The following is a 21,839-nucleotide window of genomic DNA, read 5'->3' as shown; positions in this document are numbered from 1 at the left end:
TTAACAAAAAAGGAAGAAGAATGTAAATACAGCACCGACCGGTCAGCAGATGAAGGAAAAAGCACGCGACATCGAGTTCCTACAGAGAGGAGGCGAGATTTTCACGCCATCACGTGACTGCCGCAGCGGCTCACCGGCAGTTGGTGTGGCAGCTCTGCCATAGCTGCGTTCCAACACCGGCCTGCTTTCACGCACCGCGTTTTACCGCTAGTGTGTATGGAGCTTTCTGCGGCGACGATCGCTGCTAGATAGACCCAGAGTAACGCGGGTCATCTGTTCACCGAGGACGACATCGATAAAGCATGCGGTGAGCGAGTCACAACGAAGCGCTGCATGAGCAGAGGTCTGTCTGCGGCGGCTGCTCTGAATCACGCCCACACGTAACCAGCGCGTTGCCTGTAACGTTCTCACATTTAGCGAGGCAGTCGCACTACACTTCGCTGATTTGCAATGTGCCGCACGAGCCGATTGTCCGCGCCAGCCAATCGTGAAGCGAAAACAAGTATAGAACTACGCTCAAATTTCGCATTCGGCAGCATCGTAATCGTCATTGAATTTTATTCTTGCGAGCATTCTTATTCTCGGATACATATGAATGGAGTTGGGCTTCATCTACATCTTCAATTGAAAACAGACTAAAAATTATGCACATTGTTCAGGGTAACGTTTGGATTGCTACCCATTAAACCTAACTCCTCGATAGAGCATGAACAGATCACGCTCGGGCAGTTGCTTGGTACCCTGCGTATCTTGCTCGCCGTTGTGAAAACACTTGTAGGTATGAAAGCGGTACAGATATTTGAGGCTTTCCAAGCAGTGATTGCTCCTATATAAGAACGCGCAAATTTGTTCTTTTTTGGTAGCCCTTATGGCGCATACATATATGTAAAGTGCCGTGCATGTCATCGCTGTGCCGAGCATATGTATAATGTGCTCTTGTGCCTGATCACTGTACCTTGAATGTAAGACACATTCACGTATGGATATGTGGATGCCGTATAAATCTATTAGTGTGCAATAAGCTGAAGAAGCCACCTGTTACGCGTCTCTAGGTGCTGTACACGATGTGTATATTTTGCAGATTGGACTGATCACTAAGATTCAGCGTGGCTTTGCATCATCACCTCATTTCTGCCTCTTCCATTCTTTCTTCTCTTTGTACCAGTTGTGGAGTAGCACGCCAGAGACATGCTTCTCAGGCCGACCTCTTCGCTTCTCCTGTGAATAAACTTTTCTCGCTCTTTGGTACAAATCTTTGTATACAAAGTAGAAAGCCTAAACAAGGACCACTATAACACATAAGTTTTATGTCCTGGCAGAATTCTTATAATTCAGATGTATTGTGAGTGCGTCTGGGAGGCGTTGTCCCTCATAATTTTCCTCTACAGAGAAAGAAGCTAAGCGTCTCCTACGGCTAGATTGTTGCTTTACAACAAACGTATACATAAGACCACCATTTCTGCCTTCGAACACAAGGCTGAAATACACTTGACATAAAATTTTACAAGTCATTGAAATGAATTTCCTTTTGTGGGGCATGTCGTCAGATGGTCGTATGTATTTGCTGGTGGAAGCCAGAACTTGCTATAAGTCACGACAGCGTTAGCGACACACTTGACGAACGTGTCGATGACAGCGAGTATTCCAGCGCATTCCTTAATATTCCTGCATAGCTCCAAGAAGTGTCTAAGTACTACTCTGCTTCTTGCAACGTGGAAGCGAACGTGTCAGATCACGCACACGTCGCAGTTGACGACGCCGTGATGATATACTCGTAGTTGAAGACCGACGTCTCAGAATGCATCAATTCGAGGAACGAGGCGAGCGTCGACGACAGTCAGCAGAGATAAATGGCATCCAGACAAACCTGGAATTTTGACGACGGGGTTGGCAATAGTGGCATTCGGTGCTGTGCAGGTAGCGTCGCTCCCGGGTTTCACCATGGAGCATGCCCTGGACTTGGTTGCGCTAAGGATGGCTCGAGGGCATGTTTGCCGGACTCATTGCAGCTTCACTAATCTCACGAGAACAGGCGTACTCAACATCACATATCCATCGCCCTCTAGTGAGGTTGGAATCACCAGTAAATAACGTTTAGACGAGACGAAATATTGCTACGTGCATATTGCGTGTTTCTTTTGGACGATGCGCGCGGGCACACCGACGAAGAAGTACTGTTCCTGGGTCTCGAGCTGTCGTCTGTACTGGCCAGTGCTGCCGTTGTTTATGTAAATATGCTTTGTAAATAGTCTTTAGTGTTCAATTCATCGTTCGCGCAACGTCCGGGGGAAGTACTGGGTATCGATCCCAGTACCTCTCGCCGAACGGAAGATCCTGCTGAAAAAAAAAATGTGTCAAGTGAGCCAAAATGACCTTTGGAAAACAATATTCAACATTGAATTGCCAGAATTTTCAACGTTTAAAGATTGCAAACATCCTACAATGCATCTCTTGGATGGTGCAGGGTATCTGGGCGCCCTATACTGTATATTTTATCGTGTGGGATACGCGGACTTCTTTGACGTTCTGACGCAGAGTGCATGGCCTGGGTGCCGGTAACCGTTCCGCACCCTATAGTTAATTTCCACAATAAGGCGAGAAGGCGTAGCTGACTTTTTCTTGCCCGAACAACGACAGGGTCTAGCTTAGTTAAAATGAAGAATCCCGGGTGTAGAAGAGCGCAGAGTGGGTACATGTTACCTACTGGTCGCTGGTACTACCGGAATGCCCGCCGCATCATGCGAGAAAGCTCGTGAACTTTCCTGGAAAATATTAGTATGTTGAAGAAAAAAAAATGAAAAACTTCGACAAGAGCCTTCGCACGATGACCCTCGAGCGATGTAACGACCCACCGTACTGGTGAAGACACTTTCATTTACAGTCTACAGTGGTAATTCTGAGATGTCCATTGCCTTGGCTACATGCCACGTACGCCATCTCCGGGATCGGCTCACTTTGCTATGACACTTGCTCGTCAGCGTCGGGCATGGCTATGATGGCATGACGACCGTGTGACGACGACGCAGGGACAACGACGGCATGTAGACAATGGGATAACGATTCTGAAGTGATGACCACGGTAGGACGACTGCATGACGATGACGGCATGACAACAAGGGGATGATGACGACTGTGCGACGACGATGGCTTGATGAGAGTAGGATGACAAATCTCGAATCACGACGATGTAGCAACTACGATGACATCACGACGACAACAACGATTGCATGACGATGGCGGTATGACGACGGCGGCGTGGTAGCAATCGAATACCAACGGCTTGATTACGGCGGTCTGATGACGATGGAAATCTTTGAAATATTTCATTGTTTTTTTTTAAGAACGGCTTGAAGTGGCTAGACAGATTAAGGGACACAAAGTGGCGGAAGCAAGTTAAGAATGCTAACGGCATAGATAATTTACCCGATGGGAAGCCGCTATCAGCTGAAGAAAAAGTTTATTTGTCGACATGTTTGAGGTAAATACGTCTACTTGTGTAAACGTAAGCTAAAGGCTGTCTTGGTAACAGCGCCTGGTTGACAATCGAGCCAAGTTTATTTCTCGTCGTCATGAGCTTCCTTTGTAGTGTCCTGCTACTCAGCTGATGCGCATAGACCACCATAAAAGTGCCTTCAGTATTAAAGACACTGCCACGTTAACCATGCGGTCGGTTCTCATAATGTACTCGAGATAAGGATATGTCGCCCCAAAGGAGCCCCTCGGTAGACGTGAGCTAAGTCGAGTCACTTGCTCGCAATCCAGAATGAGTGAATGCGCGTGGGCAACTATACACGCGTTGCTGTAAGGTCTCCGATCGGTCTCCCCATTCACGACACTCCCGCGCGGTGCCTCATTTCCCGCCCTTTTCAATGAAGTTGAAGCGGCGGCCAACAAAGGACGGCGCGGCCATGCCGGCATCGGCAGGTTCCAGCGGCACTGGCACCACTGCTGATGTTGCTTCTAGCTGCGCAAGCGGTTTAGGGACCCGTATGAGCGCATAAAAATAAGCACTAAACCTCGTTTGAAGGGAACGGAAGGATAGCATCGCGCCCTCGGCTCGTGCCGGGCGTCGAAGTCATTGTTTCCAACAGAAAAGCGGGATATGTGGAAAGGCGAGGGATCCGCTGCGCAACTTCCCTCCTTACACTATTCACAGTGGCGCTCTTTTGTGGACCCTTTCCCTTTCCCCAAGTCTCGCAAGAACATAGAGGGCGAGGAATTTCGTTGCTGTACGGTGTAGGGAGCAGGAAAGGGAAGCGCCTGTCCTTTCAGTCGCGCCTCCAATGCCACCGCTGCGGCGCTCTTTTGTTTTCCAGCGACGGCCGGCGGAAAACGGGCGCCCCGTCGGCCAAACAATAACGTCATTGTTGTCCGCGTCCATTGCATCGCTTGCGGTTTCGCGCCCCAATCTTGCTCGTCCTTTCTCGGTGCGCGCCGCCCTCCTCCCCCCGTGTGTGCTCGAACGAGAAGGGAAAAGAGTAGAAGGCGACGTAAAGGACAGGGAAGCGATGGGGACAAAAGGGAGGCGGCCGCTTTCCTTGCTTCGCGTCCGTACCCTCTCACCTCCTCCAGCTTCTTTTCACGCCTTTTGGCACTGGCCGTGTGTGTGCGTGTGCGCGCGAGCGCAGTCTTTAGTGGCCCCTTGCCGATTTGCTCTGTAGCAATGGTTGGGACCGCTATTGAAAACGGGACGCCTGCGGGGAGAGAAGGAATCCTTTTTGTGCGCATTGTGAGCCACTGATAGTACGCCGGGCAGCGGGGGAGCGCGCGTGTTCGATCACCATGCGCATGCCCCAATTTCTCAAGCATAGGGCAAGCGAGGTCTAGTTCGCTTGGAACATTTTTTTTTCCTTACTATTCAGGTTTTTTCTTCATTGATTGCCATGTCAATGCCTCTTTCTCTTTTGGTGCTGTTTACCCATAAATTTTGAACGAGGGATGGGCGGATAACATTCGAAAATGTCGTAATTAAGTAGCGCGCGTGTGTCTTCTTCTTTGCACGCTGTCTGAACCGTAATGGGTTGGTTTTAGCTGCGGTGCCTCAGGCGTGAAACCAGCTTTGCTACTTACTAAATGCAAGAGATGTAAATGGCGGCAGCTGTGCTCAGGTACATTGAAACGAGCAAGAAGTCTGTAGCAATAAATATGACAGCATTACTGATCATTGCCGGAGAAAGCAGCTGTCTCAAATGCACTGTGGGAAAATAATGCTCATTCATACGGGCCGGCCGAAGAGCAGCTGTGGCATGGCTTTCAGTGAACATGTAGAAACTGACCTGCAAAACTGGAACTGATTTGTGCTGTCGCCTCTGCGGAACTGTTCACCATCTGCTAACAACATGGCCAAAGCAACCGAGCATCTTTCGTGGTGAGGGAGCCATCAAAAACAGCGGCTTTCAGGCCCGGGTACTCGGGTTATCGAGGTACCCTGGCCGTCTTCAGCGAGCCGAGGGTGACTATCATCCACCGCACCAAAAGGAGCCGCTGCTGTTTAGAGATCCCGGGAATGCATAGGTGCCACCATGACCGTCAGCAACGGTCCCCTCGGTTACATCTGGTCCCTCCTGGTGGTGCAACAAGTCGTCTACACGCGTCATCCAACCAGCGCATACGACGCAGCTTTATGGCATAAACACTTGCGACAGAATTTGATGGGTGGTAGCTACATGCCTTGCACGAGAGGTGGGAACGCTGAAACATGGCATGCGACGAGCACTGCTGCACTTCTTCCGGGTGGCGCCTTGCTTGCAAACAAGGTCGCAGAGTCTTTGCGTGCATCAGGGAGTGCATCCTGAGAATGCAAACAAATGCATCTGGAAGACCTCTGCCTGGCATAGATTACTCGTCAGACTAAATTGCCTGGTCTGTACGCTCTGTACACAGACGCCAGACGGACGTTTGCTACGCCTGCGGCAGGATGGGTCACCCCGCCTTCGTGTGCTCGGCCCCGGACAAAACGATTTGCAGGGAATGCGGACTCGCGTTCCCCGCGGACCTCATGTCACGGCGGACAAGGCCTGCAAGCAACGCTGCCACATCCCCTACTCCGTCCGTCGCAGAAGGAGGCAGCGAAAGCGCGCCGAGAGAACACCTGTGCCACAGGTGACGCCCAACTGCCAAGAATGTGATGCGAGCACTCCCAGGGCGTTCACGAGGGAGCGTTCCGCCATGCCAGCGGGCCGCCGCAGCCTTTCCAGAGAACGTTCACGCTCCAGGGGGCGCTCCCACTCGAGGGTCAGGATCCAGGAGACCGCCTAGGCCGATCGAGTCAAGCAGAAGCCTCCAATGGTAACGAAGAGTTCGCCGCCAGAGCAGAGCAATCCTAGAGTTGCGCACTTAGAGCAGGAGAATGCGCAGCTCAGAGCCGCACGGCAGCAGCTCAGGGCCGAGTTGGAGTCCTTTCGCGAGATGGGTTCGTACGCCTCGCCCGCGCTGGCTCCCAGGGAGCTCCCAGAGGAGGCGCCGGCGCTGGCACGGTGCGCCAAGTAGCGGGTCCTAGCGTCCCCGGTGAGCGAGAAGGGGACCTCAATGAATTCAAAAGCTAGATTAGGAACTCCATGAAGGAGGGTGGTGAGTCAGTACGCAGCCTCCAAGGCTCAGTCATGAACTTAGTAGAAGCGGTGGCTGCTCACACGAGAAGGGTCAACACCCTCGAAACTGGGGTCGGTCTGTGGGAGTCAACTCCCGGGTCCTCGGACGCGGATAGAAATGTCTACCTTCAGAGGCGGAGGGTTCCAAATGCGAGTCCCCATATGCAAGGACAAGCAAAAGCTCCAAGCATGGCGGGTCAGGATAATGCATACCTAATCTGGCTGTGGAACTGTGCCGAGTTCCTGCCGACAAGGGCGGCCCCGCAGTAGTTCGTTCGTTCACGCGAGCGTAAGCCAGACGTCATTTTACTACAGGAAACTCTCACGGAGACAGCTTCGCTACAAGGTTACAGGTCTCATTCCGTCTTTGGCGCGGGTAGGAGGAGCATTTGCTTCCTCGTGTACAAGCGATGTTTTTTGTCGTACAATATATGCGCATTGACCACAGCAAGGTCGAGCATTCGCTAATTGAAATCAATCCCAACGCCTGGCTAAAATCCAACATCTTTATTCTCGACCTATACAATTCGCCTACGGACGAGAGACACGGCTTTGCGTCCCTTGTGGCGAAGTTCGTGGGGATGGCGGCGAGCTCCCCGCTGGTGTTCGCGATCGACATCAACGCCCGCCACCGTGAGTGGTGCTACCCATTGTCGACCGCGAAGGGCAGCGACCTCTAGCAAACGGCCGCCAATCACGCGCTCGTACTCTTGACGGACCCGTCCTTCTCCACCAGAACGGGCACTTCGATCGCCAGGGACTCGACGCCGGATCTCACCTTCGTCAAGGAGGTGGGGCCCACCTCGTGGAGTAAACTGCACGATAACTTGGGTAGCGATCACTTCGTCCTGGCCACCTCCTTCGAGGTGTGGAACAGGCCCCTCCCCCTCCCCCGCCGCCGCGAATTATATGCAGATGACATTACAATTTGGACCACTGAGGGGAGCCTGGGGGACATGGAGGCCCGCCTTCAGCAGGCCGCATCCATAGTCGATGCGTATGCTATGGACTGTGGGCTCCAATGTGCTCCAACGAAATCAGAGCTTCTGCATGTCAGAGCGAACCCAAAGGATAGGACAGCAATTCACATCTCTCTGTCAGGAGGTCCTATTAGAGAGGTGGAGGAGCTCCGTATTCTGGGCCTTTTCATTCACCACAGACTCAGACCGGACTCCACCATTGCGAAACTCAAGAGAGTAGGCGAACAGGTAGGGCGTATGATCCGCCGCGTTTCCAACAAGCGGGGCGGTCTGCGGGGCAGGGACGCGCTTCGGCTCGTCTATGCCTTCGCGACTAGCCGGATCCTCTACGCCGTGCCATATCTCCGCACTACTAAGCAAGACGAGGCGCGAATAGACGCCATCATCCGCAAGGCAACTAAGCGAGCCCTGGATCTCCCGGTGGCTACCTCTAATGCCAAACTGAAGGCATTGGGGGTGCTAAACTCCTACCAGGAGCTGCGGGAGGCCCACCTCGTGAACCAATACACGCGGCTCATGCAGACGGCCCCTGGGCGCCACCTGCTAAACCGCTTACACATCCAACACGACTGCACTCCAGAGGAGACGGATCGTATCCCAGTACTGTGGCGCCATATGCTCTGGGTCTCCCCGCTCCCCCGTAACATGGACACTGACATGCACGAAAACAGACGACAAGCGCGGGCTCGGGCTCTTGAGAGACAACACGGCTCCCGACCCGGTGTATATTATGTAGACGTAGCAGGGCCGTCGCCCACGGGATTTTACACGGCCGCTGTTGTTCACCAGGAAATGCACGTCGATGGACTCTGTTTTCGAGCCCCGAATTCAATGCGAGCCGAGGAAGTAGCGATAGCGCTTGCTGCCGCCCACGCCAATTCGAGAATCATCATTACGGACTCCCGAAAAGCATGTGATCATTACTTGGCTGGGGAGATCTCCCCCTTAGCTGCTTGCATTCTAAGACGGACTGCCACTGATCCAACACCGAAAAGAATCATTTGGGCTCCTGGCCATCAGGGCGTACGAGGTAATGAGGCCGCTGACGCGGCTGCCCGAGCGCTTATTTACCGGGCTCCTCATCCCAGCTCTTCTGGCTCGGAGACTAACCAGCCGCTGCTGCGATTCAGGGAAATAATAAAGCATTATAGCGACAACCACCGCCTTTTCCCGGCCCCTGCCAAGGGGCTGAGTAAGACGGAGGAGCGAACTTTAAGGCGCCTGCAGACAGGTACTCTGCTCTGTCCTGCAATCTTAAAGCATTACGATCCTAACACGGATGGGCGATGCCCGCACTGTGGGGAGACCTGTGATATCTTCCACATGGTGTGGGCATGTACTCAAAATCCCCACCTCCCCCCTTCCCCTACCCCTTCCAGAGAGGCATGGGAGACTGCCCTCCTCAACTGCTCCTCGCTTGAGTCCCAAAGGGCTCTGGTGAAACGGGCGAGAGACGGGGCATTGTCATGCGATGTCCCGGACTAGGGACGCCGACCATGTAGCGGGGCCACTCTGTGGCTCCCAAACTCTCTTGCAGCAATTAAAAGTTTTCACCACCACCACCGCGAATTGAAGGTCACAGATTGGGACATCTTTTCCAAAATCAGGAACGGAAAGACGGCAGATCACACAAACTTTAGCGAATGGATGTCGCAAATAAAAAGAGACGTCGAGTCATCCACCAAGACGGCCCACACAGACCTCAAGGTGGACAGGTTGGACAGTCGTCTCGCCCACCTCCTCGATGCCAAGACTGCTCTCCTACGCAGGTGCAAGTGGTAACGGCTCAATCGTGGACTCCGTAAGAGGATAGCTGAACTCAATCGCACCATTTATGAACACTGTCGCGCGCTCGCTAAGCAACAGTGCGACGAGATTTGTACTTCGATCGACGGCCAAATACACACGAGAGGCAAGTGGAACCTTCTTAAGCATCTCCAAGGCGAAACGGCCTCCAAGTCCAACCAAAGACTAGCTATGGATATTGTTTGGCACGAAGCCAAACGGCAGGGTTCCACGGTGGAGGACATTATCCCGACGTTGGCCGGCAGACACCTACCCACGGGCCACTCAGGCAACTCGGATTACCCCCGCTACCGGGTCCTCGAGATAGAGGACCTGGACGCTCTTTTCTCTAAAAACAAGGTCAGGCAAACCCTTTTTAACCATAACGGCCGATCAGCCCCGGGGCCGGACGACATTTCGAACAGGCTACTTCGCAATCTAGAGGAAGAGGCCATCGCCACTTTAACGGACGAGATAAATCACGTGTGGGACTCGAGTTAAGTCCCGGACAATTGGAAGCTCGCGTTGGTAATTCTCATTCCAAAGGCAGGTCGGACCCCCAGTATAATCCACCTCCAACCAACCTCGCTTACTTCGTGCGTGGGAAAGGTCGCGGAACATGTGTGATGACCCTAATATGGGATAAAGGTTCGTGCACTCAATAGGTTATGACGGTTCTCTTAGGCGGAGCCTCCGAGAACCCAATTGACGACAAAGCCGTTGGTTTGAACACACACACAAAGACTTTTAATCCAACTCAAAAGAGGCATAAAGTAAATAGAAGGAAATAGAAAGCATGCCTAAAAATGAACACTCAAGCAGACATTGCGGCAAGGAACACACATAGGGCTTGCATGCGGTTAACGAGTGCGCGAGTCCGGGCTTGCCACGAGGGCAGGGGCGCTTAACAGTCTCGACGCGGCGACGCGGCGACAAGCAGGCGAAAGGAGTGGCGCCGGTCTCACCATAGGTCGCGGTGTAAGCTGACCGACCGGGCGACCGGAGCGCGCCAGCTCTGGCTAGGCGAGGTAAAGCGGGCGGCTTGGTGGCAGGAGCACACGGCGTCGGCGTTCTGGCCGGGCAGCTGGGTGTAGAGTTCCGGCCCGTAGCCCGACTGCTCTTGTCCCGTCCACGGGCGCAGAAGCTCGAACGCCGGCTTCGGGCAGCAGGCGGCACGACAGACGGGGGTGGCGTTCTGGCCGGGCAGCTGGCGTAGAACTCGGGCCCGAAGCCCGACTGTTCTCGTCTCGCCCACGGGCACAGAAGCTCACCGGCCTTGAGCAGCTGGCGGCCCGCTCAGGTAGACGGGCGACGCACTGGAACAGGTTGGCAGGAGGCCCCGGTCGGGTGAAGTCCTGGTGGCTCGGGTCGGGAACCCGACGGCCCGTCTTCAATGCCCGCTCCAGTGGTTGACCTCCTCCTGCCGTTGGTTCCTGGAACTCTCCTGGCGTCTCCCCTGCGTCTCCTTGCATGTCCTCTCGTTCTGCCAGCGCACCACGCTTTTATGCGAAGCATACTAGCCGCGCAACCACGCTCTTCCTTGCTGCGCCGCGCGCGGCCGCGTAGCTACCATATGACGTCATAACAGCTGCAAAAGCGGAAGCTCAACTCGTGCGCTCGCTTGCGGCCGCGTAGTGACATAGCCGGGTCTCAGCTCGTGCGCTCGCCTGCATGAGTTGTTTCTTCGTCTAGCCGAACCAAATATAGCCAAGCAACATCAGTTCACCAGGCTAAACAGAGGTTAAACAACTAAAATAAAGGCAGTATGCTTCGCATCCTGGGCTTAATCTTAGCTAAGCCACAGCCATTTTTTCTTCTGGTCTGGCCGATTTGGCATTCTCGGATTGGCTGCCTGACGCCCCGTGGTCTTTTCCAATTGCTTGCTTTTTTTTCTTTTTGTTGTTTTTCATGCGCCGCGCGTTCTCGTGCCGGACGCTCTTCGGCGTCGTTGTTTTCCTTCTTCCACCTCGGCACGCGTGCACTCAGTGTCGTCTGCTCCTGACCGTCCCGATCACCGCACCATGTCGCGCTCCACACATCACAACATGTCATTCACAACCTGATATCTAGGTACATCGAGGAACGCGAGCTCTTCCCCTACAACATGGTGGACTTTCGCCCGTCCCTGTCAACTCAGGACTTCGTGAAACACATTAAACACCACCTCATAGATAGGGAGACCGGAGATGTGAGGGGTATCCTAGCGCTGGATCTCGAAAAGGCCTTCGGTAACATTTCGCATAGGTACGTCCTCGGTTCTGTTTCGGACATGAGCTTTGGGTCCAAGTTTCACGCATTCGTCAGTTCATTCCTTCGGGGCAGGCGCGCCATTCTCAAGGTGGGTGGGGCAGAGTCTGATCCCTTGATCCCCTTGAGCTTGGGGCAAGGAGCGCCACTCAGGGGTTGGTCATCTCGCCGCTTCTCTTCAACGTCACCATGCGCGGCTTCTCCGCCCGTCTCTCCTAGATGGACGGTGTTAATCACGCTCTTTAGGCCGATATTATGGTGTGTTGCGATGGTGGCAGTGAAGGCAGAGTCGAGGAATCGCTACAGGCGATCCTGAGCTGCACGGAGGAATTCTTGGTGAGCACTGGGCTCCGGCTCTCCCCGTCCAAGCCCAAACTCCTTTTGTATCGACCGACAAGGAGGGGGTGCATCCAGGGCAAGTCCTTCTCAGGAAGGTGACATCTCCATTCGCACGGCCATCGGGCAAGTCATTCCCAGGCTGGAGGTCCTCCGCGTACTAAGTATGCTGATCGAGGCAAACGGTAGCAACGGACAAGCGATCGCTCGTATCGCCACAAAAACGGACAACTTGGTCAGGCTCATCCCTGGGGTCTCCAACAATCGCAGAGGGCTGGGAGAGGACAACCTCGTTATGTTGTACCACGCCTTCCAAATGCGCCACATCCCGCGCATCGCTGGTACGAATACGAGAGGGCAAGGCACGAAGCGTTTATGTGCAAGAACATAAAAAGGTGCTCGGCATCCCCCCAAGTGCTAGCACGGAGAAGCTCACACAGCTGGGAGTCCACAACAGCCTCGATGAGGTTGTCGAGGCACCCCAGACGGCCCAGGTTGTCAAGGGGAGGCGGGTCCTGGAGGCACTGCGCTGCAACTCCACTACCATCAGGGAAAGGCGGTGCGCACTCGACGCGGGGACGTGGAAGGCCGTCGCGGTCTCGCCATTTTCGTGCAACATGAACCCGCAACACAATGCAGGCAGACGCAGGCCCAAGGCTGCAGCACTTCTCGGATCCGTCGGTGATCCACGATCAGTCGCCTTCGACGCCGCGAAATACGGTTCGTCCGACGGCTTCGGGGTGGCCGTCGTAGATCACAGGGGCAACCTCCTTAAAGACGCGTTGGCGCGGGGCTCGTCCCGGCACTGGCGGAACAGGTCGCGGTGGCCCTTGCCTTTCGGGACGGGAGCAGAGGGAAGGTCTACACGGATTACCGGGCGGCCGTCTCACCCACCGCGCCAGAGAAACGCCAGCCGTGGACGCGGACGCAGGGCTTTGCAAGGACTCGCTCCACACGTTCAACGAGATTGCACAGCTCTATCAGCTCGGCGGGAGGGTCTATCGCCGGCCCCACGCGAAGCTCTCCAGGCCTCAGTCTTCCACCCTTCGCGTGCAGCAAACCGGGTCCTATCTCAGCCTAGCCTGGGTCAGCAGGTACGCGGACTCGTTCGAGCCCGATTGTTCGGATTGCGAAGATCCCTTCCGCACTTTAGAACACGTGTTCTGGCGGTGTCCCTCGTTATGGGACCGCGATCATCTCCCCACGGAAGAAGAACGGGAGGCGCTCAATAACTCCAACCTCGCCGCTCAGCTACGGGCCGTCCAAAGGGCCCGTGGCGCGGCGGTCAGGCACGGCCTGCCCATCCCGACGCGGGCCGGCTCCTCCCTCGTAAGGGGGTTACTGAGTCGCTACTGAGGACCTGAATAAAGTTTATTACCTGCCTGCCTGTACAGAATTGCCTGATGCAGTACGAACACATCAGGCAAAATTGCTTAATCTGCTAGTACTTCATCACAGACCCGGCCTGACCTATGAAGTAGCATGTTTCGTAGAGGAGGACCCTGGCGACGCGACGATATTTTGAGGAACTGAAGGTGCATATCTTGAACAAGGAGAGAATGAACTGTAGTTTCGTTTGCTGCTGCTAACGCAAGTGTACTTTTTGTTTCACGAGGCGAAAAAAAAAACAAGTTCTTATACTGCGAGCCTATGTTTTTGTTAACTTTTCTTCATTGTATTGAGACAAGTCATGCACAATTTTGTACGACTGGTTATAATTAGGTGATGGCATGGAGAATAAGGAAAATACGAAGTTTCAACACTGAATCTTTCGAACCTGCCTAGTTCGGGCGTGATATGCGTCTGATGACATTTGTTTTGCGTTTAACCTGCTCTTAAAGGGACACTAAAGGTTACTATTAAGTCAACGTGGACTGTTGAAATACCATCCCAGAAACCTCTAAACGCTTGTTTCGTGCCAAGGAGAGACTTATTTTAAGAGAAAATGCGTTCTGAAGCGTCCGCGTACCTCTAGTGCAGTTCAAATCGCCCGCCCTCTGATCGAGGAGTACTGACATCATGGTCTCATAGTGACGTTGCGCCGTCGGTGAGTAAAACGGCGTCCGCAGAGGGCGCTACGGCTTTTCTGCGCAAAATGCAAACGCGCGGCCAGAAACAGAGCCAAGACAGAGCCGACAGCAGAGCGAAAGCGGGAGTATGGTGGCTAGCGGAACGAGAAACGCGCGACCATAAGCTGGTACTTCATTCTATGACGCAAACTTCGACGCTCGTCGCAATGGACCCTCACAGCGACAGATTGGCTCGCGATGCTGGGCTCAACTTCAGCGGTTTGAGCACTGACGAGCGCGACCTGCTGCTGAGGGCTCGCGCTGCCGGCGTCGTTGTGTAATACGACGGCGGCCTCGACACCGGCTCTCCGGAGCGGGAAAGCAACGAAGGCTTCCCACGACATCACATGGACGTGGCATTCTCGCTGCTTGTTCCAAATGAAAGTTTCGCGAGCCAGCAGAACCCGCACAGCACGACGCGATAACGAAACTACTGAAACTCCAAAGCGTGGGCGGCGCAGAGTCGAGCGAAAACGAAACCTTTCGACCACCCATACTGCTGAAGGGTAACGTCAAAATGTTATTTTTTCTTAGAATCGAATAGACGTAGTCAAGTAGCATTTTCTTCCGTCTTATAATCGAATGAAATGATATGTTTAATACGAGTAGTTGAGTATTAGTAACACAAATTATGAGGAGTGCTTTCGTCATCGGGCTAGTACCGGAATGTCGCTGGGGGGTCTCAAATAGTGTCATGCACTTACCTCAATTTCTCGGTTACTAAAGCGCTGTTCGCGATTATATTGACGCCTTAGACGTTCTAGAACATTGCTCTACCACTTTAACTTGACTTTCTGGTAACCTTTAGTGTCCCTTTAATAGACGATATATGAACTCCTTAAGAAAGTATTAGATCTAAAATAATTTGAGAAATTGACGAGATTTCACAACAGAAAAAGAAGTGCGGGTACGAAGGCAAAGGCTTGTCTTCGTTTCCGTTTTTTGCGGACGTTGTCACTATATTTTCCACAGTGCAAATTTACGTTACGGATCGCTAACTAGCCTTCTTGTAGGCTTGCTTATCTTGCTACCACAATATGGAGTGATATGACACCATAGTGTCTCGTGTCGGTCTGCCTCCTTCTCTACGTGGACCACTGGACATGGACTTGCAAAGTTGTAAGGTTACCTTTAAAGCTGTTGATGTTTTAAGGCGTGTACCGCATGTGCCGTGATTCCAATAAAAGTTATTTTCGGGCGTTTGTTTCGATTTCAACTATTTTTTCCATCATTGCTGATTCTGTGGCCTGTGTCTTCTGAGTTTTAAGCAACGGCACTGTATTCTCTGGTGAAGTTTAGGACGTCGCCTTCATGTTGAGCGATTCCTTCAGTCAAGCTTTTTAACACTAAAGCGGTTACTCCTATTGGAAACGTTCATACATTGTGCGTGTGATCTCTGCGGCTCCATGGAGAACTAAATAATACACCGAATTTAAGTTTGCACAGGCTCGAGGTCACTCCATGGGGAATGTGCGGGAAGAAAGCGAAGTGTGTGGGTTAAATAGCAGCTAAATTAAAATTGATAAACACTCGCTTACCTCTTGTTCAGAAGGATTGTATTAAAAGCATTGAAATTTTGGTTTCGTTTTTCCGGAGAACCAAATGGTGCATCGACTTTATCGTTGAGAAGAAAAGGGTGGAAGTTGGAATGGGTATGTTATAGTGATGTATAGTGAAGGCTGGAAATATGAAGGTTAAAATCGAACTTTGGAGATACTCCCCAATTAGAGGCGTTGTATGACGACCGTGCTTTGTAAGGTAGCAATAATTCGTTATGCCTACGGATGGCAGCGCACGTTGTGGGTTATGTACGATCAACATTTTAAACAGCAAGGATAACGGCAATCCTTCTAGAAAACTACTTATGAAAAGTATTCCGAAGCTTTAGAAGCGTTCTTCAGCCATGGGGTCCCTGCCCTTTCCTACAAGAAGTATATGTGGCGAAGAGGTCAAATTTGAAGCCATTAGGAGGCTTGTTACGAGTAATACGCCGAAAAACTCTAATATCGTCCGTTAATTTTGGATATTGAAAAAAAATTTGTTATTTGACCACATGGCTTGTCGTCCTGATGTCCTGGGATGACTAAATGTGGCACAAAATTTTAACTTTTATAGAATGACAACCACACCTTGGGTCATGCGCAACAAGGTTTAAAGTCTGTGGGGTAGCTACAGCACTTTTAGCAAGTTATTTATTTTTGTCAACATACTGAGCAATCCGTGCATTGAATCCGTGCACGGTCTTTATACCGCAAGAGTAAGATGTTTAAAGTGATCGTCGGCGGGCGGCTGACTCTAAGACCTTTAATTTTTTTTTTTAGAATAAAGACAATGGGGCCTCGCGGGGATCGTTTATGTATCAAAGGCAGACAGGTTGCTGCAGCTCAGTTTGCGTAGCCCTTTGGGATTTGCTTCTGGTCGTCGGGTCGCTTCCCGGATGAGCGCTCTTTGGCAGCCGTCTTTGGCTAACTCAGTATTACCCCATTGCTCTCTTTCTTTTGTGTCCGAGGCAAGGTTTACCTTCTTCTGCTTTAGCCCAAGTTGGCACAGATGCTGTCAAAATGCCTATCTTCCATTATAAATATTGCCTTGTTTCTTTCCCCACTGGCAGGACCGAATGTACGGCGCTATGCATTGTCTCTGAAATGACTCAACTCTAACTCAGATTCGTGGTCTTTTTAAAGAGTAATGAAATAATTATTTGTAGTGTAACTACGTCAAAACATCGCGATAAAGAAGTTGACTTTTCCTAACATTTTGTTATCGGTATGTTTTTTTTCTTGTTTCTTTGAATGGTGAAACTCTAATAGACTAATGATTTTTGCTCCCATCATATTATCTAATCCTAACAGAAGTAGATTTGCGGTCCACGATAACCTTCTGCTGCCTAAAATACATACCAAATATGGAAAAATGAGCATTGTTTTCTCATCTATTTCTTTATGAAATTCACTCACATCATAACGGATAAAAATAATGCCTATTTATGTATTTATGTAGTCTGTTAAGAGCAACAAATGGTTCATCGTAGGTGGCCAAAAGTGTTTCTCATAACTCGCGTTTCCGTGCAGGAGTCCACAGCCACACTAAATCACCAGGTCGATAGGTTACCGAACGGTGGCGAACGTTGTGACGTGCTTTCGACCTGCCCAGCGATGCCAAAGTGCGTAAACGAGCAATGGCAGGCGCCTCCTTGGTAAGGCAGAGGGTATCGGTAGCAGTGGGATTTTCTGAACTACCGAAAGGAAAAACAGTGTCAGTTGTGTACCGGGTGGACTTGCGTACGGCCGGAAGAAATGGCTATAGCAGGTAGACTCGTGCTTGGCGGTGTTGAACGCGTACGTGATAAAAGTCACTACATCCTCCCAGTTCTCGAGGTCGGATTAAACATAGATAGCATGTTTATAATTGTTTGGTTGGTGCACTCCTTAAGTTCATTCGCTTGTTGATGGTATGGTGTCGAGTGTCGCGAGTGCGATTCACCCTGACGAAGCAGCTCCTCTAGGACATCCGCTGTGAATTGTCGTCCACGGTCGCTCATGGTCACGCGACGCAGACCATGTCGAAGGATGACACATTGCAGAAGCAACGTTGAAAGGTCAGTGGCAGCTGTGGAGGGCAAAGTCGCCGTGTCGCAGTAGCGTGCGATTTAGTCGACGGAAACAATTATACAGCGATTGCCCTTGGCTGATTTTGGAAAAGCGCCCACGAAGTCAATACCCACTTGTTAGAAAGCCTGGCTTGGAGGTGCCATCAGCTGCAGGAAACCAGCTGGAGCAGTAGATGGACGTTTGTGGCGCTGATACTGACTGCATGCGCCCGCTCGCCACATACGTCTCAACAGACTGTTGCATTCAAGGCCAATAAAAGCGTTCCCTAATCTGATGGAACGTCCTCGTTGAACCTAAGTGGCTCTGCAAGGCGTGCATAGCACTCAGAAACACTGTGCGAAGGCTCTCCGGTATCACTACGAGAAAATGTGCGCCACTGCTGGAAAAGTTTTCACACAAAAGTCGATCTCGTATGCAGAAATCGTGGGCTGCCATAGAGGCGGTCGTAATGGTGAAGAGCAGTTTTAATTTACGGTCCTTTCGCTGTTCAGCTTTGAAAATGTCTAAATATGGAAAATTCGGCGACTCCGAAGCCACAAAGGGATCGGGATTGAAGCCGTCGGCGTTACACTCCGTAGAGCTAAGTTGCATACGCGAGAACGAATCCGCGTCAGCGTGTCGCTGACCGCTCTTATAAGACATGGTAAAGCTGTATTCCTTTAGTCGGAGCGTCCGGCGCGCGATGCGGCCACAACGGACACGAAGGTTTGCGAACCAACGCAAGTGGTGGTCAGAGACAATTATGAAGAGGCGTCCATATAGCTATGAAGCGGTCTTCTTTGCTTGGCGTCCGAGCTGCCTTATCTACGTCATCATTTCCAGTGATACAGCAATGACCTCGTATCCCATAAGAAGAGATATCATGGCGTTTTTCTCTCAAATGATGAACTAGTTCCACGATTTTGCACGTCAGCAGATCGGAAGTTCCATGTCTGAGAAACGACCATACACATTGTAAGGCCGGTCTTGAATCGCAGAAGACTGCCCATTTTTGAGGACCCTCGGTATTTATCACATAAAGAGCACCGCGGAGCGCAGCGAGCTCTGCAGCTGTAGACGTTGTCATATGGGAAGTCTTGAACCCCTGGGTTATTCCCACTGATGGTATAACTACAGCGCCACCGGAAATGGCGGATATAGTTGAGCCATCAGTGTAGACGTGTATAGTCGCTGTATTTCTTGTACAGGAGGAGTAAAGTTGCTTGAGGGCCGATGACATAATTCCGACTTTTTCTGAAGTCCTGGGATTGTTAGGCTTATTCAATACGGCTCACACACCATGGAGGAATCGAAGGTCTTGCCGCAGGTGCGTAACCTGATTTGAAAGAAGCACGGTGCGCGAAGACAGCTGTACCGAATGTCGTGTGGAGTCTTTCTACTGGGAGGCTTGCGAGGTGCGCAGGGTAGAGGTCTGGGCAAAGTATCTAATGTGCACACGCATTGTTTCAATGGTAACGTACGTTATAATAGCGTAATCTTGAGCAACGACGATAACTTCAGTCGTTAACCCACTCCGCGATATATTAAGGCATAGCTTAAGCGCTTGGGCTTGGATGCCTTGGATTGTATTCAGGTTAGTTCTGCGGCTGCTGGAGTGGACTGGCAGGCTGTACCTGAGGAATACAATAAAGAGGACCCTGTACAGTTGCAGCATAAATACTATTGACACTCGCTAGGTCTTTTCTGCTGGGAGCTTAAACATATGGAAATTCCCGTCAGACGTTTTGTCAGATAATTCACATAAGGCGTCTAGGAGAGATTTCTATCAATGATCATGCCAAAAACATTTATGACTTGTGCTGTACAAGATCAGCTGTCCGTCGATGGATATCACGTATGGAGACATTGGTTTCCTGGTTAATGCCACCACTGCACACATCTCACATGATATTTGAAGACCTTCTTCTCAAAAGCGCCTTCTGAAACCGCGCACGAAGCTGCAGCAGTCTTGTCAAACGCGACGTCCAAATACAAATATCGTCTGCATAGATGGAAAGCCTAACGGTGTATGGAAGGATGTCGGCCAGTCCAATGAGTGCTAGATTCAAGAGCGTTGGGATCTGTACTCCAGCCTGAGGGACCCCACGGTTACTGTAATGCTGGGAGGTTGGGCTATCCTCGGCGTCTTGGATTTTGGACAATGAAACTATGGCGCCATTTCGTCCGATGATTTCATAATCACTATGCCGCCATCTTTGATTATGTCGTCATAATCCTGTGGTTTCACTTCTAGCCGCCATATTGGATTATGGATTGGCATTATGGATTGGATGGGCACACATGGCCGCCATCTTGGATTTGAGATTCCTGAACCATAGAGTTTCTCACTATAACACCTAGAGGGATATCTGGCGCCGCCGTCTGGGAATGATGGTATATGTTTCTGCGAGGCTTGTGTTGGCTGGCTTTGTAAGAGGCTTTGTTTAAAACGTGGATATGGCTACACAAATAACGCGTTCGTAAAGTGAAATCTGCATAAAATTTTTCCATTCACGTATATTACATCTTTACTCCACTACGATGCTCGACCAAGCGAAGAAAAGCAAGAACAGACGACAAACTGTTTCAAAGCGAGCGCGAATCTTGTTGTCTGTCCTCCAACTTTAGCGGCCTGCTGATTCTTCTAACGTATCATATTATTGTACATGCAATAATAAGTTTTCATAGTTAAACAAAACATCATATTTTTGTGTAATATTAAAGCTAAAACAGCTTTTTACGTGCTATTTTAGCAGAAAATGAATCATTGTGGCAGGCGGAACGGTGCTTGCTGCAGGTGCACCTTCAAGGTGTCCTGGCTCTCCTAGAATGATGCTAGTCCGAAGTCAGTATATACCGGCATTCCAATGCATACCACAGCGCAGCAGCGCCAGATTTCCCTGCAGGTAATATAGTGAGACGCTCTATATGTCCTGAACTATACCGCCATTTTTTATTATGTCGTCATAATCACGCAGATTCACATCTATCCGTCACATTGAATTACGACGTCAGCATTGGCACCAGAATTTTAATGCCATCTTGGATTATGACGTCACAATGATGTGACGTCACCAGTGACCAATCGAGTTGCTATTGATTTACTATGTGGGCCGCCATATTGGATTTATTGGTGGCGTCACCAATTGGCGGTCATCTTGGATATGTCAGTGACTTCCCTAATCAATCACCAATTCTATATACTAAGGACGTCACCCGTCGATCACCTATTGTGTTACATTGATTTACCATGGGGGCCGCCATCTTGAATTCCTCGGACTTATTTTGGATATATCAGTGATGTCACCAATCAATCACGCATTCTGTTTACTAATGACATCACCAGGCAATCACCGATTGGGTTGCTATATCGAGTGACTAGGGCGCAGCCATCTTGAATTCCTCGGACTTTGAAAATGTCACGCTGAAGGTGAAAATGTCACGCCGAAAGGAGGTGGTAGCAGACCTCAAAAAATCAAGAAACGTGATGAGTAAGAGCTGGCGCTCTTAAAAGGACTGACGTGGCTCAGTGGTAGAGTAGCTGATGCCCACGCAGCGGGCACGGGTTCGATCCCGGTGGGAACTGGGTATATCTTTTTCTCATTCCTGGCGGTAGCTGCTACGGGCACCGGAGAGCGGCGGCGACGCACATCATCGCCACCCGTAACGGCTTTTCGAATGAGCCCATATAGCTTACGCTGTAAAAGCAGAGTTGAGTTTGTAGGTTGGGGTGCACCTTTCTCTTTAGAGTTAGGGGATCCGTGTGATAAGGTAGACAGCGTCCGATGACTGGCGCTGCATCGTAGTCGCAGTGCGCCGTGTTCGAGGTAGGGCCCAGGCTTGGGAAGACAGCAGACACCCGCCGCCCGCAGGAATTCTCAAACTCCGAAGAAACGCGAGAATGAATTAAAACCAATCGGACCAAGATGCGTTTGTTCAAAGAGATTTCAGAAATTTTGCTAGGGTTTTCTTTTGAGTAATATCACTGTGTTAGTGTAAACACATGACTTGGAAACGAATCAAACCAGTTATAATGAAATTCGGTTGTGTGCACAATGTCGGCGGGAAAGCAAACTAATGGTAACGTGGCCAGGCCGGGTGCTTCAAATTTGGAATGAGCGCTGTTTGCAGTTGCTTCTAAATTTCCTGCGACTAAGTGAACCGACAACTCACCGCGCTGAATGAGAAAACAGCTTCTTCGGCTTACACCGCTAAACTAAAGCCTGCTGTTAAAATCACGCG

General features: G+C 51.0%; 1 protein-coding gene and 1 long non-coding RNA gene across 2 annotated transcripts in view; both read left to right on the top strand.

The window, feature by feature from the left end:
* Nucleotides 1-21,839, top strand: part of LOC142571104 (uncharacterized) — a 636,802-nt gene that overhangs the window by 88,080 nt on the left and 526,883 nt on the right. The window lies entirely within an intron of this gene.
* Nucleotides 6,286-9,122, top strand: LOC142573352 (uncharacterized). The gene is made up of 2 exons (XM_075683005.1): nucleotides 6,286-6,476; nucleotides 7,327-9,122. The coding sequence occupies exons 1-2, from the start codon at nucleotides 6,286-6,288 to the stop codon at nucleotides 9,053-9,055; spliced, it is 1,920 nt and encodes a 639-aa protein (XP_075539120.1). The 3' UTR covers nucleotides 9,056-9,122.

The sequence above is a fragment of the Dermacentor variabilis genome, chromosome 2 (genome assembly GCF_050947875.1).
Source record: "Dermacentor variabilis isolate Ectoservices chromosome 2, ASM5094787v1, whole genome shotgun sequence".
Classification (NCBI taxonomy): Eukaryota; Metazoa; Arthropoda; class Arachnida; order Ixodida; family Ixodidae; genus Dermacentor; species Dermacentor variabilis.
This window is presented reverse-complemented; position numbering and strand designations above follow the sequence as displayed.